This window comes from Lolium rigidum, chromosome 7 (genome assembly GCF_022539505.1).
Source record: "Lolium rigidum isolate FL_2022 chromosome 7, APGP_CSIRO_Lrig_0.1, whole genome shotgun sequence".
NCBI lineage: Eukaryota > Viridiplantae > Streptophyta > Magnoliopsida > Poales > Poaceae > Lolium > Lolium rigidum.
In genome coordinates, this window is record NC_061514.1 from 255161018 (window position 1) to 255178807 (window position 17790).

Below are 17790 nucleotides of genomic sequence, written 5' to 3' on the forward strand. Positions count from 1 at the left end.
AATCTTCCCCAGCGGATAACTTGGCTTCTTCGGTGTGATACCGTGGAATCTCGTGTCTGTTGGCTTCAAGTTTTCTAGGGATATGTTCATCTTCCTTAATGTATCTGCGTACATAAGGTTTAAGCTGCTGCCGCCATCTATAAACACGCGAGATACGTCAAATCCTGCGATGACCGCTGGTAGTATGAGTGCTGACTGCCCTGCGGTCGAGGAACTTGCTGTGGATGATCCGCTATAGTGAAGCCAATGTCTTGCCCCGACCAATTAAGGTACTCGACTGTTGGTGGAGGCATTTTCTCTGCCATGAACACTGCCGCGAGATTACTTTACGAGTTCTATTGGATGGCCTTCCCTTCTGGATCATCGAGACCGCTCCGTTAGAATTAGGATCAACGTAAGGCGGTGGTGCAGGTGCCGCCGCTATTCTGAGCTGATGTCGATTGTCGTCCGTAATCGCGGGAGGAGGTGGCAAGTGAATCTCACTTCTGGGTTCTCGAGGATTTCTTTGCGCTGCCTGAGCATTAGCATGCCCTGCATCTCTTAGCATTGCCTGGAAATTGCGACAATACTTCTGCAGATGTCCTGACTGTCTTTTTCCGTTGCTGTCGAGGAAAAAGTGCATCTGACACGGTCCGTTCATCATTTCTTCGGGAGACACGAAAGGCCTCTGGAACCTTGGCCCGCTATTTGGCCTATTGTTTCGAGATTCATCTCTATTGTCGCCTCGTTGCTCATTACTTCTCTGGTAATCATCTCTGTTGTTTCCTCCTGCGCTTGCTCGGAAACCAGCCGAGATTTGTCCTGGAGCATCATAGCTCGAATACTGCCGAGGAAATCGTCGCCTTGGTTGATAATTTCGACCGCGGTCTTCCTCTGGCGACCTATGCCGTTTGTTGTGGACAACATCTTCTCCATCTGCCCATCTGTTTGCTATTTCCATTAGTGCGGACACTGTCTTTGGATTGGTCCTTCCCAAATCCTCGACAAAATCTCCACGCCTAATCCCTGCGACAAATGCATCTATTGCTCTCTCGTCAGATATATTTTCTGCCGAGTTTTTGATGATGTTCCACCTTTGGATATATTTTCTCATTGGCTCATCTGGCTTTTGTCGGCACGCTCTCAACTCCTCCAATGACGCAGGTTTCTTGCATGTGGACCGGAAGTTCTTGACGAACACGTCCTCAAAGCTTTCCCAGCTGTCGATAGATCACGGAGGAAGTTTCTTTATCCAAGATCGTGCAGCTCCACTCAAATGCACCTGGATGCTTTGCATAGTCGTTGCTCTGGTTCCTCCTGTGAGCTTTCTTGTCTCGAGATAATCAACTAGCCAATCCTGCTGGATCTTGGAGGCCGTCAAATTTCTTGAAGTTATCGGGTAATTTGAATCCCGAAGGGACTCGAGTTTTCGAACTCTCCTTGTGAAGCACGGCAAACCGCACATATCCTCGTCGTTTAATTCTGGGAGTGCCGATGTTCCCTTACGCTTTGTCGTGCTCTGTCTACCCTTGCTTGTGCTTGCCGTGTCTCTTGCTCCACTTGTTCCTTCGGCAGTTGCTGCTGCTGCTGCTGCCGCAGGTCGTGGACTATTTTGCCTTGCTCCTCCTTCTGGCGGTGTTGATGCAAACGCCGTTCCCATGGCTTCGGCTCCTGCCACTGCCATGTTGTATAGTGCCTCCCTTGGATCTCCTGGAGGTGGCCTAGACGCAAGGATAAAGGCTTGTGTCGCCATATACCCAGCTTCTGGTGTCTTGGGGATAATATTTCCTCTTGTGTCTATCGACATAAAAGACATGTCGAGGTTTTGAACCAGGTGCTCTCTTTCTCCTTCGGGTATATGTTGCAACCTTGACCTTGCTCTGTTCCGAGCTTCTCTGTGGCTATCTCCCGAAGTTCCAGATTGTCGACTTAACTCCGCTCTTCGCCTGCTTGAAGCGGAGGCTGCCTCCTTTCTTCTATTTAAAGCAGCTGTATGTTTTTCCAATTCCCCTGCAGCTCGTGCGAGCCTATATTGATATGCTTGCAACTCTGCTGGCGTGGCTGTTGTAGCCATTGGTTCTGAGCCATCCATAGCTCTTGCGGCTCTATCCCATGCTGCCTGCGGGAGTTGAACTCTATCGCGAGGCTCGGGTCCGATGTATTCTTGCCTAGACCTTGTCGCAGATTAGAGGGATCGACGTATGGATTTCCCAAATCGTCGAAAGCCTCAGATGTCTCCTCCTGGTCACGGCTTGGCTCTCCGATGACATAAATCTGATGATACTTTGTATTTAGATCTATGTTGGGTTTGGTGACACCATCATTAAGATTGGCGAAGACCTTGCCCACTGTGGTAGATTTGTCGATGAAGTTGTAGCTGTCGACACTGCTTGAGCCATCGCTTATATAGGAGTCCGCAGATGACTCAAACGACATGTCGCTGAAGATCTTGGCAAGTTTTTCTCTTGCCCTGGTGCTGATGAAGCGTGACGACGAAGTTTCTTCCTCTCCCGATTCGGTTGACGATGTATAGCTTGAAAAATCGGAATCGACCGCCGACGATCCCGATGAAATCGGAATTTCGACACGATACGATCCTTCTTTCTCGACGCGAAAGTGAAATCTTCCGAACGTCATCTCCATAGGCTCCTCCAGATATGCATATGCATCCACACGGGAGGGCGGGTGAGGAACAAAATCGACAAGACCAGTTGCGATCTGTTTACCTCGATCCATTGCGTTGTTTGCGGTTGATGAAGTCGACGATCTTGAACGTGCCATCGAGATCGGATCCTTGACGCCTCTAATCCCCACAGACGGCGCCAATTGACAAGGTATTAACTTATCAATGCCTACAAGTTGTAGACTAGGGTTTAGTTGGAAGTAGAGGGAAAGTAGATCTCGAAGGTTTCAGCCGAAAAGTACTCGACGATTATGAAACTAGGGTTTGAGAAATAATGATTCGATGCTTTCTTTGTCCCTCGACTCCCCCTTATATAGGAGGCGGAGCCGAGGGATTCGTATTGTACAAGTTACAGAGTCCGGGAAGGTTTCTAACTCCTCCCGCAAGATTACAAATAATGATTCCTATTACAACTCTAGCTTTCCTTAACAATATCTTGGGCTCCCGAATCTTCTTATTCTTCGGGTAGTGGGCCTTCAGTAAACCCCGGGTACTATCTTCGGCAGGCCCATTGGGGATGCCTATGTCACCGCCCTTCCTAGGACTAATACATACTTGTGATTAAACCCCTTGCAAGCATCCGCAAATACAAGAAAGTAATTAAGATAAATCTAACCACAGCCTTAAACTCTGAGATCCTGCTATCCCTCATGCATCGATATACCAACGGGGGTTCAGGTTGCTGTCACTCCGGCAACCCCACAATTAGCAAACGAATACAAGATGTATTCCCCTAGGCCCATAAAGGTGAAGTATCATGTAGTCGACGTTCACATGACACCACTAGAAGAATAACACCACAACTTAAATATCAAACCATTAAATATTACTCAACATAGTTCACTACTAACATTTAGACTTCACCCATGTCCTCAAGAACTAAACGAACTACTCACAAGACATCATATGGAACATGATCAGAGGTGATATGATGATAGATAACAATCTGAACATAAACCTTAATTCAACGGTTTCACTCAATAGCATCAATAACAATGAGTAATCAACACCGGGAGAGTTTCCCCTATGAAATAATGAAGATTCAACAATAGATGTTACAGCGGAGACGAGGTGTAGCGGTGGAGATGACGGTGTCGGTGGTGGAGATGATGATGATGATGATCCCAATGAAGTCCAGCTCGATGACGGTGACGATGGCGACGATTTCCCCCTCCGGGAGGGAATTTCCCCGGCAGATTTCGGCCTGCCGGAGAGCTCTTTTCTCTCTGGTGTTTTCCGCCCCGCAGAGGCGGCTGTGACTATCCTCGATGTTCCCGCACCTTAGGGTTTCTAGGAGATGAAGTACGTGAAAGGGCGATGGCCGAGGGGGGTCGTGGGCCCCCTCCCCACATGGCGGCGCGCCAGCCCTGGTGGCCGCGCCGACCTATGGGGAGGGCCCATGGCGGCCCTCCTCGTCCTCCCCTTTGGGCGGCTCCGTCATCTGGGAAAATAGGAGCTTCGGTATATTTTCCGTCAATTGTTGATCTTCAGAAATATTGTATCCTGACGGTGTTTTTTCCAGCAGAATTCTGACTCCGGTGAGTAATTCTCCAATAATCATGAAACATGAAAAATAGGTGAAATAACATAAGTATCATCTCTAAATATGAAATATATCAATGAATAACAGTATTTTATGATATAAAATAGTGATACAAAATGGACGTATCAGTCAGCTCCGCAGTCGTGGACATGTGGTGAGTGTTTTCCTCGTTAGCCAGAGCCCATACACAGTGTGACATTGTGAACTCGATGAGGAACTGCCGCCAGGAGTCTTCCACACCACATATTGAACATATATGCTCGATGTATCCATATTTTTATGATGTCGTACATCTACCTTCGGAAGAGACCGTCGAGCTAATCGTCATAGGAACAGATGTACCTTGGTAGGGAACTGAACTTTCCATAGCTTCACCTACTTCCTTTTCTTCTTCTTGCAAAGACCATACATTTGTATCCTCCCCCGTACCAAGTCCTTTGATCAACCGTGTCTCATAGCATCCCTTCCCTTGACTAGAGCACACCAAATCTGGCAAGGATGTCCACCTAGAGGTGCTGCAATATATCTATGCTTGGGAAGTATAGTGCCTTTTTAGGATGCGTGTCTGGGTATGAAGAATCCTCCATACTTGCTTGCACATGACTTCCCACGAAACCAAATGTGTCTTCTTCTATACGAGAAGAGCGGGGGGCAATCCCTATACACCGACCAGGTCGGCACTGATTTGGTGCCGCACATCCCAACATTATTATGGGCCGACCCATAGATCGTGTTTTTTTATTTCTCGCCTAAATTAGACGATTTTCTATATGTTTTATTGGTTCTTTTCTGGATTTACTTGTCATGTCTCGTTTTTTGTCGGTTTTGGAAAATGTCCAGTTAAAAGACGTTTATTTTCGGAAAATGATCAGTTTTCACTTTTCATAGATTGTTTAGTTTATTTTAAAAAAATTAAATTGTTCGTATTTTAAAATATGGTTAGATTTGGAAAGTTTTCAAATTGAACTTTTTAAAAAAGTTCAAATTTTAAGATATTCATATTTAAAAACTTGTTCAAATTTTGAAACAATTCAGTTATTTTTTAAAAAATTGGAACTATTCGAATTCAAAAACTGTTCAAATTTTCTAAAATATTTTTTCAAAAAAAAAGGGGTTTTATGGGGCAGAATTTAGAAAACGAAAAAGTAAACAGAAAATAAAAAACAGAAAAGGAGGAAGAAAAAGATAAAAGGAACTTACCTGGTGGGATGGGGCCGGGGCCCACTAAACTACGCCGGTCGTGGGGTTGCGCGGGGGAACTGCTATACGCCGACCTGGTTGGCGCGTGCGGGGTGCCGCACACCCCCAGCGACCAGGTCGGGTAGTTTGGGTCGTGGCCCATTAGCTCAGGTACGTTTTTTTTTCTTTTTTTCTTCTTCTCTTTCTTCTGTTTTTTTTTGTTATTAATATTTTTCTTTTTCAAAATCTAACATTTTTTATGAAATTATTTTTCAAGATTTTTTTCAAAATATGAAATTTTTTAAATTCAACAGTTTTAAAATTTGAACGATTTTATATTTTGAATATTTTTCAAAAAATTATATTTTTCAAATTTTGAACATTTTTCACGTTTGAACGGTTTTTTAATTTGAACGGTTTTTTTAATTTGAACATTTTTCATGTTTGAACAATTTTCAAGTTTGAACAATTTTTAAATTTGAACATTTTTCATGTTTGAACGATTTTTAAATTTAAACGGTTTTCAAATTTTGAACGGTTTTTTATATTTGAACATCTTTTTAATTTAATTTTATAAAATATTTCTATTTTTCGAATCTGAAAAATAAAAGTAAAAAAAAGGAAACAGAAAAAACGAAAGAAAAACGAAAACAGAAAACAGAAAAAAGAAAACAGGAAAAAAAGAAACAGAAAATAAGAAACAAAAAAGAAAAGAAAAATCGAAAAAAAGGCAGCCCGCACCTAACTGGGCCGGCCCGTACCGCGCGCGGGGTGTGCGGCGCGCGGTACGCGCCGACTTGGTCGGTGTATAGGGTTTGCCGTTGCGCGGTGCTAGAGCGGGGTGGGACGGGCCTTTGCAGAAATAGGCCTTTTTAGTGGTTTGCATAAAAATGCCGGTTAATCTTAGGTGAGCCCAGCAAAGACCTGCTGACATGAAAGAAGAAAACTTAGCAGAGCCCAATAAGTGTGGCCCGTAGTAGCGGATTATTAGCCAGGAGTTCCCAGGCCATATTCCATTTGGATTGGACTCCACGGCCGGCCGCGTAGGTGGGCTGCACGCTCCGTTCGTGCGTTTCGGTCGATCAAACCCCCTTCTCGTAAACAGCGGAGTTAATCATCAAATCGAAAGGAAAAAAAAAACACAGCGGTGTTGTCCTGAAAAACAAAAGGGGAAAAACAGCAGAGTGGCTTTTACCGTCTTATCGAACACACATGGTGCGGGTGCGCACGTGCGCATGCACCGACCCACGATCGACGGGCAGAGCATATCTCGATCGGTCTAACCTTGCACGTACATCTCCTCGTAAAAAACGCTTGTCCGTTTTGTCCAACCCCGATCCGGTCTCCCCGTACCTTGACACGGCGCATCTGCGAGGAAGGAAGGATCCGATGGACTCCAAGCACGAACCGCACGCACGCACCATCTAGTAACTCGTGCCAAATTAATTGCCCGAGGGCGAGGATCCTCCTCTTGAATGGCGCAAAGGAGTAGACCAAGTCCGCACGGTACGTGCACTGCTCCGACGATCGTCTCTACGGCGACACGTGCGGAGTATTATTACTAGACTAGAATGGTAGTGGTACGTGCGCGCGCCATTAACTGTATGTAGCACGTGCAGCATGCTCCGTCCAGCCCAGCCTTCAAACTTCAAACGCAGTGTTGACAGGAGTTGATCGGACCAAGACCAGAGAAGCGATACACGATCGAGGTCGAGGCGGTACGTGGTGGGTCGCTAGCCGGCGCTCGGCGCTCGCCGTCGGCACGTACGTACGTTCACACTGACACGAATTCACATCTGCCTTATGTGCACGTGCGCGCTCAGCCGGCCGGCCACAGCTAAGCTACATCTCGCACTCATCTCCTCAGCTGAGACGTACGTGCGTACGTGCGTACGCACACACGCTCGCTCGCGCGTCATCAAGGCGAGTCTGCCCATCACGTACATTTTGCGAAGATCGGTCGATCGATATCGATCCATCCCCGGTGTCGAATGCGGTGCGCTGTCGTTTTCGCGGGGAAAACGACGCCGAATCACGAATCATCCCGCCGGCTCTACCGCGGATTCAGATCCATCAATCTCTGTCGCATCAGGCGGCCTGCCTGATATTCAGATATGGGCATGCAGCAAACACATGATAAGCAGCATCATCACGGAAGAACGTAATCGATCGTGGAGCCGAAACCCTCTCTCCCGCCCACGCCGGTCTCATTTTCTCCGGCGGCATGAGTACGTGCACCCAGCCGGATCACCAATCATGATGCGGGCATGTGCCCATCGATCATTCGGCACAGTGACACATATGGCTACACACATGATGATAGATGCAATTTTCTCCCTTTTTAATAATTAGAAATAAGATAATCTCAACGTTTCGCAGGCTGGGAGTTTCCTACTAGTTCTATTATTGCTGCAGGCTCCATGGTTATGCTTTTTTATTCTATCAACTTCATCTTAATTTGTGGCTTATTGCACGTGGAAAGGTGGAACCTAGACCCATGTCTAAGTACATAACAGAAAAAGAAAAAAAACTCAATTTAAAGATCAGAGAGCACACCCTACAATCAATTCAGATCGACTGGAGGTTTAAATGTAGATTATACTCCCTAGCTACTTTTTCCGAAAAGGAGGCCAAGGGCTTGATAAATGATTACTCATCCGTCCCCGTTTATAGAGGTTGCGTGTATTTCTAGATTATCAATTTCGATAACATAATATTAAATTTACATAACAAAAATAATTTCATTACAAAGTAGAACATCTGATCTTTCTCATGATATATATTTTGTAAGATATATCTTGTATTATAATGGTTTAATTTACAATCTATGGATGGGACAGAGGGAGTAGATAATGCCGACCATCGTGGAACATGACAACCGCCAACACGGTATATGGTCAAGCTGGACACAGACACAAGATCTACATGTGCCGTTGAGAAGATGACATCCTCCGAGGTTGTCAACGAGATCATCATCATCGCCACCGCATCATCTCATCTACCTACTCGATTGCTCCTACTATGCCACATAGACGGCCATGAACGGAACGATCCTCACGATGGCTACACGAAGCACATATCGGTTCATGCCTAACAATCTACCATGGCGCTAAAGACAAGCAAATTTGACTTCGGCAAGAAGATTCATAGGAGAAGTATATGCAAGGCTTGCGCCTTCAAATCCTTTCAAAACAACCGCGCTACATGTGTCAGCATCGCCATCTGGACCTCATGGTGTACCACGAGACACAATAAGACACATCAAACACGCCAAAAGAGCGAGCTAGTAAACCCACACGATAGGCCACCGCTCAACTTGCCACCGGCATCGTTACAAATAGATTGTCATGTCAAATGGACCAAGGAAAACCACCCTGGCATGGCAATCTTCCACCGGCCCCGACAATCGAGACAATACTTCCAAGAAGGTCAGCACCCTAAGAGGGAACACGGATTTTTCCCTTCCCCCGAGCTTTGACCACGAGGAGGGCGAGCTCCAACATTCATCAACGTTGTCGTTAGTCCTGGCCAAAAGGCGAGACAAAGTTTTCACCTAAGCTCCCATCACGCTTTTCCACCCTACTCCCTCCGTCCACAAATAAGTGTACATTTGGGTTTTTAGATAAGTCAAACTTTATTAACTTTGACCAACTTTTTAGAGAAAAGTAACAACATTTATGACACTAAACTACCATCACTAGATTCATCTCAAAATACAGTCTCATAATATAGTAATTTGATGTCACACATGTTGCTACTTTTTGGTAAAAAAATGGTCAAAATTGTTAAAGTTTGACTTATCCAAAAATCTAAATGTACACTTATTTGTGGATGGAGGGAGTAGACCCTAGTGCATCAACCTACTAGATCAAAACATGTCGATCCACCATTACCTGCCAACGTCCAACTAAACATGTAAACATAGGTTCGAAGTGCTACCCGCTGCCGAGATCAACCTCTCCGGAGCCTTGGAGGCCTTCGCTTGTGGGGCAAAATCTACTATTTAACACCTTAGTATTGCCATTAATCCTATTTGACACATAATTTCGTATTACTTATTGTTTTCTCCAATTAACTTTAGTTTTTTACGCTGTATTATTTTAAATTAAGTTCGACACAACACAACTAAGCAATCACAAATTAGATCAAACTTTGAAATGTTCCTATGCCAGAATCGACTAATCTGTTCTTCAAGGTCAGAAACGCACTATGTTTGTAACAACCATACTGTATTCCTAGTTGCTTGTACTGTAATCGACGATGGACCCTCCAACTACACGACAAGAGGATTACGGTGGCGAAATAGTTTAGCCTTGGTGTGACACCACTTCACAAAGCCAAAGTGCACCCTTTTTTCCTTTCTCTTTCTCAGCGTTCTCTCGTTTGATTCGATTCTTTTCTGAACCCCCAGTTAATTATAATTCGAGTCTTTCTGAAGCCACCGCAAGGAAGAAGATAACAAAGGTTGCACGGAGCACCTACGGTTCGTTGTCGTGCGTCGAATCCGCATCAGGGGAAACGTCATTAGCCTGCTCATCCTGTAAAATAAGCCCACTAGGCTCCAAGCCGACTGGCCCCATGGGAGTTCATTGGATGCAGCCCATTCGCGGTTGTTCCTTAAAGATTAAGGACGCGCGTACGCTGCAGCAAAATTTGCCTCGTGCCTAGTATTTCTTCTAGAAGCATGCGATATTGCTTTGTTCATACCTGGGCAGTCTGGGACACAGCTCTGCTATTCCTTTTTGTAATCTTTTTAACTACAGTATAACGATAGACGCTCATGAACACACACAATATGCATGTATAGTTCACCCTATAAATATGTGCATGCGCATATGTTCTACCCAGGTTTTTTTTTCTCAGCCAGAATTCCGAAATTTCGCGGAAACCGTAAATTCCGTTACCCTCGAGAACTATTCATACCGTTCAAAAAAATTCGGATAGTTTGAATTTAAGTTCCGATTTGTGCTCAAATAGGCAAGGTATGCGACTTCTGTCATAACTCTTTGTGTTATCTAGTGGTGAATTATACTCGGATGATTTGAGCGCTCGTACTACTGCGAGAATCAAAAATCTATGCAAGATCAACGTAGGTAAAATTTATTTATTTAGTACCAAAGAAATCCGAGATTTCGCAGTAACCGGATTTTCTGGGGTACGCCGGTCAAAAACTGTAACCGAGAAAAAAAACCTTGGTTCTACCTCTTCTTCTATAAGCATCTATGAGAGATCGACTAATCAGATAGTTTTTGAGGTTGATGAAGTCACAACAGACGTCTCACTGCTGACGGTAAAATGACATACCACTAAAAGATACTCTTATTTCTACAGTTTTTGTTTGGCAACTAAGTACTACATCTAATTCAGAAAAGTATTCCAACTTTATCTACATGGGAACGTATCTAAACACATTTCCGTAGAGATACACACACATCACAATAAGGTCAGGGCACTTAGGGCATCTCCAGCTGAGCGACCGTTTGCGTCGCCGTGACCGGAAATGCGTCTGGGTCCTGCTCTAGCGGGGCGACGCCAAGTGACCGGGCCATCCGTGGCGACGCAAACCTGGCCAAATATGCACCAGGTTTCGTCTCCGCGGACGCTCCGCGGTCACGCCGAGTGTCCGCCGAAAAAGACGTAGGACCCACCCGTCAGTGGCAGGGAGGCCGATATTATTCCCGCCAGTGGCCATTCCCGCGCGAAATATCAAACTAGACCGGCGCGAGCAGTCCAGAAGCGATGAACGTCCTCGCCGCCGCAGCCACCACCATGGATGCCGAGCAAACCCTTGCACCCGCTGCCGCCCCACACTCCCCCGTAGCCACGACCATAGCCACAATGGAGGCTGCAGCTCCGGCGGAAGCAAAGCGGGCCGCCATCGGCGGTCGGGAGGCAAAGCCGAAGGCGGCAAAGAAGGTGCTCTCCAAGGAGGAGAAATGCGTCGAGGCCGCAAAGCGTCGCGGCCGGCGCAAGAACCTGAAGGACAAGACTGCTGCGGCCACCAACCAACAGGCGTGGCAGATACGTATGAAAGCCGGCATCGCGCAAGTATCCCTCCATCTGACCATAGTATGCGACTTCTGTCATAACTCTTTGTGTTTCCTAGTGGTTATACGCGGATGATTTGAGCGCTCGTACCACTGCGAGAATCAAAAATCTATGCAAGATCAACGTAGAAATTTATTTGTTTAGTGGGAAAAAAAATTAATTTAAATTTTGTTTGAATAAACTCGGACGAAATAAATCTGAGATTTTGCGGTAACTAGATTTTCCGGGGTACACCGGTCAAAAACTGTAACCGAGAAAAAAAACCTTGGTTCTACCTCTTCTTCTATAAGCATCTATGAGAGATCGACTAATCTGATAGTTTTTGAGGTTGATGAAGTCACAACAGACGTCTCGCTGCTGACGGCATAGTGACATACCACTACAAGATACTCTTATTTCTACAAGTTTTCGTTTGGCAACTAAGTACTACATCTAATTCAGAATAAGTATTCCAACTTATTCTTTTAACGTAGAGATACACCATATCACAATAAGTCACGGCACTTATTCTGAAACATGGTGAATGTTTCTCTAATATATGTACTATGCGATACCCACCTATGACACTGATCACTAGGTCAATTTGTACAATTTTATCTGAAATACTTCTCCTTCTCAAACTAACTGACTCAGTTTGATTTAGATTTTGTTTTTGGAATAGATACATATATATCTAGACACTACTACAACTTTAAGATATACATGTATCTAGACAAAAAATCGAGTTAATTAATTTAGGACAGAAGGAATATATGGTTCGTCGAATGAAACCTTGTGTTACTGGTACACGATCCTTATCCCTATCTCGATACCTTTTACCGAACAATAAGATAAAATATTACGTTGAAATTCGAACATAAAACAAAGTGAAAGTTAAGCTTTAGGCCAATCACAATTTGCTAACGGAGGAAAAAGAGGCATCGCATTCGCATTCCCCCATCGAAAATGGAAACCACCGAGGCAAAAGCTAGCAGCGCATCACCTCACCTCACTCCCCCTGGCCCCTGCTCCGTCGTCTTCCTCGTGGCGGGCCCCACGCGAACGCACGGGACCCACGTCACCATCTTATCCCCCACCCGTCGGACGTGCTCATCCATCGCAAAACCGCGAGTCCCGCACAGCCGCACGATCACGATCGCACGGCTGGGAAGCCGTTCAAACCTCCCTCCGCGTCAGGTCAAACGCGTGTCCGTGCCCCCTGCGTCACGCGTGCCGTGGCACCTCCTCGCGCGCCGCACGTGATGACGCGTCGAGCTGGCTGGCCGTCGGATCATGATCTGACGGTGGAGAGGTTTGGTTCGGTGACGGCGTGAGGGGTGCGAGGGCGACGGCGTCAGGACGCGGGAGCGCTGACCGCCGTGACGGCGTCAGGCGGTCGCCGTTGGCTGGTGGCGACGGTATATAACCCGTGCCCGTGGCGCGTTTGGGGTTTGTTTTATTTTTCTCTGAGATACTTAATTATCGCGCACACGAAAAGAGGGCGGGGCGTCCGCAAGAGAGAAGGGATTGGGACACGAGAAGCAGGAGAGAGAGAGGGAGAGGGATTGCTGGTGGCGGAGTTGGATCATCGGGAGGCGTCGCGCTGCTTGTGCGGATCGGAGGAGGTGAGAGCTCTACTCCTCGGTATCTCCTTGGATTCTCTGCCTGCTATGCTCCTGGAATTCGTGGAATTGTTGTGTGCCTTTTTGGGGTATTTTTGCTTGGTTATTTTGATGCTGATTCGCTAGTTCGGGAGGGAACCTGAGCGCGCTCCGGTTGGTGTTTGGGCGGTTTTGGTCGGGTGAGTGATCTCTAGCTGACGAATTTGTTGGGGATTCGTGTTGGTCCGAGCCAATTCGATCTCCCCGGTCTCTCAGCCGAGAGCATTTTGCTCTTGGCTTCGAGAGACGACCTCCATTTTGGGGATTAAGGAGCTATCCTGTGGCTTTGAAGAGCGCTGGTGTATTTTGTTGCTAATTGTATACTGCGCCAGTGCCCCGAAGCTGGATATGGCTTACTCGGTTCGTCTCTTGGGTATTTAATCCGCGCGAGATGTATTCCTCGATGTTGCTTAGCTCGACTTGTGACCCGGACACTACAGATTGAGCTAATTCCGTGGCCAAATTTAGCGATTCTCTTGTTAGAAATGGTACCGTCCGCTCCATCTAGTTTCCACGGAAACATGGATGCACGCATACAGTAGATTGATGCAGTAGCTGCCTCCACAGAGTCAAAACTGTTTTTCCCTGGGAGGGGAGGAACCACAGGATCCATCTGCCTCCTTGATTGGGACATACCTCGGAGAAATATCTTATGTTTCGCTTGATTAGACAATTGACTTACCTTTCCTGAGTCCCGACGACAACTACGAGGAGGACTCCCCAAATAGATGAATCGAGGTTATTGCTTGAGAGTGTGCCACCGCCTTAATATGATTTTAGAATGTTCAACCAGCGTCCAGGATCACACGAGTTTCACACCTTAGCTTACTGCACATGCTACACAAATTGGCTTCTTGTTCGAGTGATGGAGGTGATGTTGATTCCACACGGTCTGAGTGGTCAAACCTCTTCTGCTAGTGGGTGGGGCTCCTTCTTAGGGATTTACAGGAAATTCAGCAGACAGGACCAGTAGTCAAACCAACGAGGTTGGTCAAGCGTCTTCAACCAACTAGAGAATCTTAGGGCCTGCTTAACATTGGTCTTAGTCCTGCACTCCTGCATCCACTGAAGGATCAATGCCCATCCAGTGGCACTGTTCTCTTAAACCAACTAGAAAACATTCGAGGTTGCCTAATTGTTAGGTCGGTCAGTGGACGTGCTGAAGGGATGGGTAAGATCTGTGATCTTGTCCTGTTGTTTGTTAGTCATACTGGAGCACCTTCCTTCCTCCATGGCTTGTCTTTGGGTACCATTGGAAGCCTATGATCATGATTAGATGAGATCATTGCCATCTAGACTGGGGCCTAGAAGGGCCACTCTTGTCCTGTCCTTTGCTCTCTCTTTCTAGATGATGGCACAGGCTGGAATTTATTGACAGCATTCTTTGACAGACCCATGATTGATGAGTCTTTCTTTGCTTGACTTGCTCGAGCGTGACTTCTGTGGCTGTCCTTAAAGCTTGAGGAAGGATAGATCCATTTAGATTTGTAGCAACTAGGGAGATGATGGGGACATTTGAGAGGGAATAGTTTGGTTTATGCAGAATTCGAGAAAGCTCCTTGTTAAATTGGTATTATGTGCATAGAGGAAGGGCAAACATATTATGCTCTTGTATATATTTATTCATTGATCTGTGAGAGCCTGAGAGATCATTGATGCTGATGTTGAGAATTTACCTTACACTTTTAATGGAAAAATTGTTCTGGTATTAAGGGACTCCAGCTTAATTTTAGTATCATTTTGCTACTTAATCTTTCACCTTACGGTGGACAGAAAAAATATTTTATTTAGTAATTCCACCCAAATATATATCTTGATGCATCATTTACTAGCCCTGTTATTACTTTATGTTCATAGTTCACTATTAAATAACTTTATCATCATGACGAACTGGCACATAATGTTCAGTTTATATATCGGATCCACCTATATGAATGCATATATGTGAACTGTGGAGTATTATATTAGTCTTACTGATTATGATGTCAGACATATCTGTACTTTGTCTCTGCTCTTGAATCTGCCTAGCATGAAAGTCCTTGGGATATAAATACATTTTTATTTTGTACTACTGGATTTTGCAACATTCAACTGATGCCTGTGTGTTTTCCTTATTTACTCTGATATATATGCTTAGAGCTGCACTGATAAAGTAAAATGTTCTAGTCTGATTGTTTGTCTTGTCATCTACCATGGAATAAACATTTCATAGTTTCCTTTCTTTTGTTATGTACAGGTCATGAACAACTAATCAACGTTCATTTATTATGGATTTGCACCAGTTATTTAAGTACAGATTGACTGGTGCTAACGTCTTGTACCGAATTCCTACAGAGAACAACTTAGCAAACTCTTCCTGGCCAACTACTCCACTGAAGTTAGAGTTCAGCAACTCCCCATACACCCCTCTTTCTACCCAGCTTGAGTGTGACAATTTGTCTACTCTTAGCAACACCCCAGATAACCAGAGCTCTTCTGAAACTATTTCAGCCCAACCAATCTCCCCGCTTGAAGCAGACAGCTCGTACATAAAGGCAGGTAGCCATCTCCGTGAGAACATCCAAGTGAAACCTGATCAGTTGTATGCAACATCAAGACATAATATGCAACAGACTTTACGTGATATTGAGACCGTTCTGATGGCACCTGATGCTGATGATGCAACAACGAGCACAAAGCATGATTTTGAGGAAACCAAGCCTACTCAGCTCATGAGGCAGCGGTCGAGGACATGGAGCCATGAGTCACGACAGCCTTTGACAGGAACTGTTCGGCCACAATTTGCATCTGGTGGATACCCCGCGGCAAGCTATGAAATTCGTCCAGAGAAACGGCAAAGGGAGCTAAGGGAGGATCCACAACTCATTGTGAAGCATCTATTAACCAGGTGTGCGGAGGCATTAAGTGAGGACAGGACAGAAGAGTTCCAAAAGCTTGTTCAGGATGCTCGTGGGCTTGTTTCAATTAACGGGGAACCAATCCAGCGTCTAGGTGCTTACCTACTCGAGGGTTTGGTTGCTAGACATGGAAACTCTGGTACAAACATCTACCGTGCTCTGAAATGCCGGGAGCCGGAGAGCACGGAGCTTCTCTCCTACATGAAGATTTTATACAATATCTGTCCTTACTTCAAGTTTGGGTACATGGCTGCTAATGGGGCGATTGCGGAAGCATTGAGAAGTGAGGACAAGATCCACATAATCGATTTTCAGATTGCTCAGGGGACTCAATGGATCACACTGATACAAGCACTAGCTGCCAGGCCTGGGGGTCCACCTCATGTGCGGATCACCGGAATAGATGACCCGGTTTCAGAGTATGCCCGAGGTGAAGGTCTGGATATTGTTGGGAACATGCTGAAAAGCATGTCTAAAGAATTCAAAATACCTCTGGAGTTTACACCTCTACCTGTCTATGCTACTGAAGTCACAAAAGAGATGCTTGAGATTAGACCAGGTGAAGCACTTGCTGTCAACTTCACCCTCCAGCTTCATCACACCCCAGATGAGAGCGTGGACGTCAACAATCCCCGGGATGGGTTGCTCCGGATGGTGAAAGGGCTGTCCCCGAAGGTGACTACGTTGGTGGAGCAGGAATCGCACACAAACACGACACCTTTCTTGACGAGGTTTGTGGAGACCATGGATTACTACTCTGCCATGTTCGAGTCTATCGATGCCAACTTGCCTCGAGACAACAAAGAGAGGATAAGTGTGGAGCAGCACTGCCTGGCCAAGGATATTGTGAACATCATCGCCTGTGAGGGGAAGGACAGAGTGGAGAGGCACGAGCTCCTTGGCAAGTGGAAATTAAGGCTGAGCATGGCTGGCTTCAAGCCTTACCCACTGAGTTCTTACGTGAACTCTGTGATAAAGAAGCTTCTAGCGTGCTACTCGGACAATTACACGCTGGACGAGAAGGATGGGGCGATGCTCCTGGGCTGGAAGAACAGGAAGTTGATATCTGCCTCTGCATGGCACTGACAAATGTATGTTCACTGGAAGAAGAAAAGAAAAACAGAGGTTATACACCGAAGTCCCTGGTCTGCTTTTCAAACTCCCTTCGATGTACATGTACATGATGATGTACCTTCCGTGTTTTGCGTAAATGTAGACCAGGAATTAAACATTGACATTAGATTGTAGGGGTTGTACGATAATTACAGTTTTTTGCTCTTCCATGTATTCACCATTCTCTCAGTCCATGATATGTTGGATGTAATTTTCTAGGCATGCTCGTGTTGGTCAGCAAAAAGTTTTCATTCGTGGAGCATGCTGTGAGAATGTAGAGTATTCCTTGGGGAAGTTGATTTTCTTTGTCCTGCATCGTTACCATTTCATGATCAATTTCCTGCAATATCAGACTTGGTGCAGGAAAAAATGTGTTGGGACTCTGGATCAAACTGTTCAATTTCCGAAGGTGTTGTGCATTCTACTCTAGTGACTAGGAGGATATGAAGAGCAAATCTATTGCGGCTGTCTTGCATCATGCAGGCGACACGAATCAGTTGTCCCAAACGCTCGACGACAATGTTTTCTGGGCTTACTATATTCCGGGTGGAAGCGGCACGGCGTGAGTAGCACCAAAATTCGCAAGCGAACAAAATGGAGTTTAGCTGATTACCTCAAGTCCCACGGGCCACGGCATACAACCCTCCAAAGTCCGAAGTCCCAAGCTAGAGAGGTTTTCTAGTAGGCATAAAGCGCTACTCGGTCAGT

General features: G+C 45.7%; 1 protein-coding gene across 2 annotated transcripts; it reads left to right on the forward strand.

Annotated features, from left to right (window-relative positions):
- Nucleotides 1–12891: 12891 nt before the first annotated feature.
- Nucleotides 12892–17386, forward strand: LOC124669844 (chitin-inducible gibberellin-responsive protein 1). 2 transcript variants are annotated; one of them, XM_047206385.1, is made up of 2 exons: nt 12892–13036; nt 15407–17386. In XM_047206385.1, the coding sequence occupies exon 2, from the start codon at nt 15676–15678 to the stop codon at nt 17053–17055; it is 1380 nt and encodes a 459-aa protein (XP_047062341.1). In that variant the 5' UTR covers nt 12892–13036; nt 15407–15675; the 3' UTR covers nt 17056–17386. The 2 variants fall into 2 exon arrangements, with proteins under 2 accessions (XP_047062341.1, XP_047062340.1); XM_047206384.1 differs by having other exon boundaries at nt 12898–13036; nt 15309–17386.
- The last annotated feature ends 404 nt before the right edge of the window (nt 17387–17790 follow it).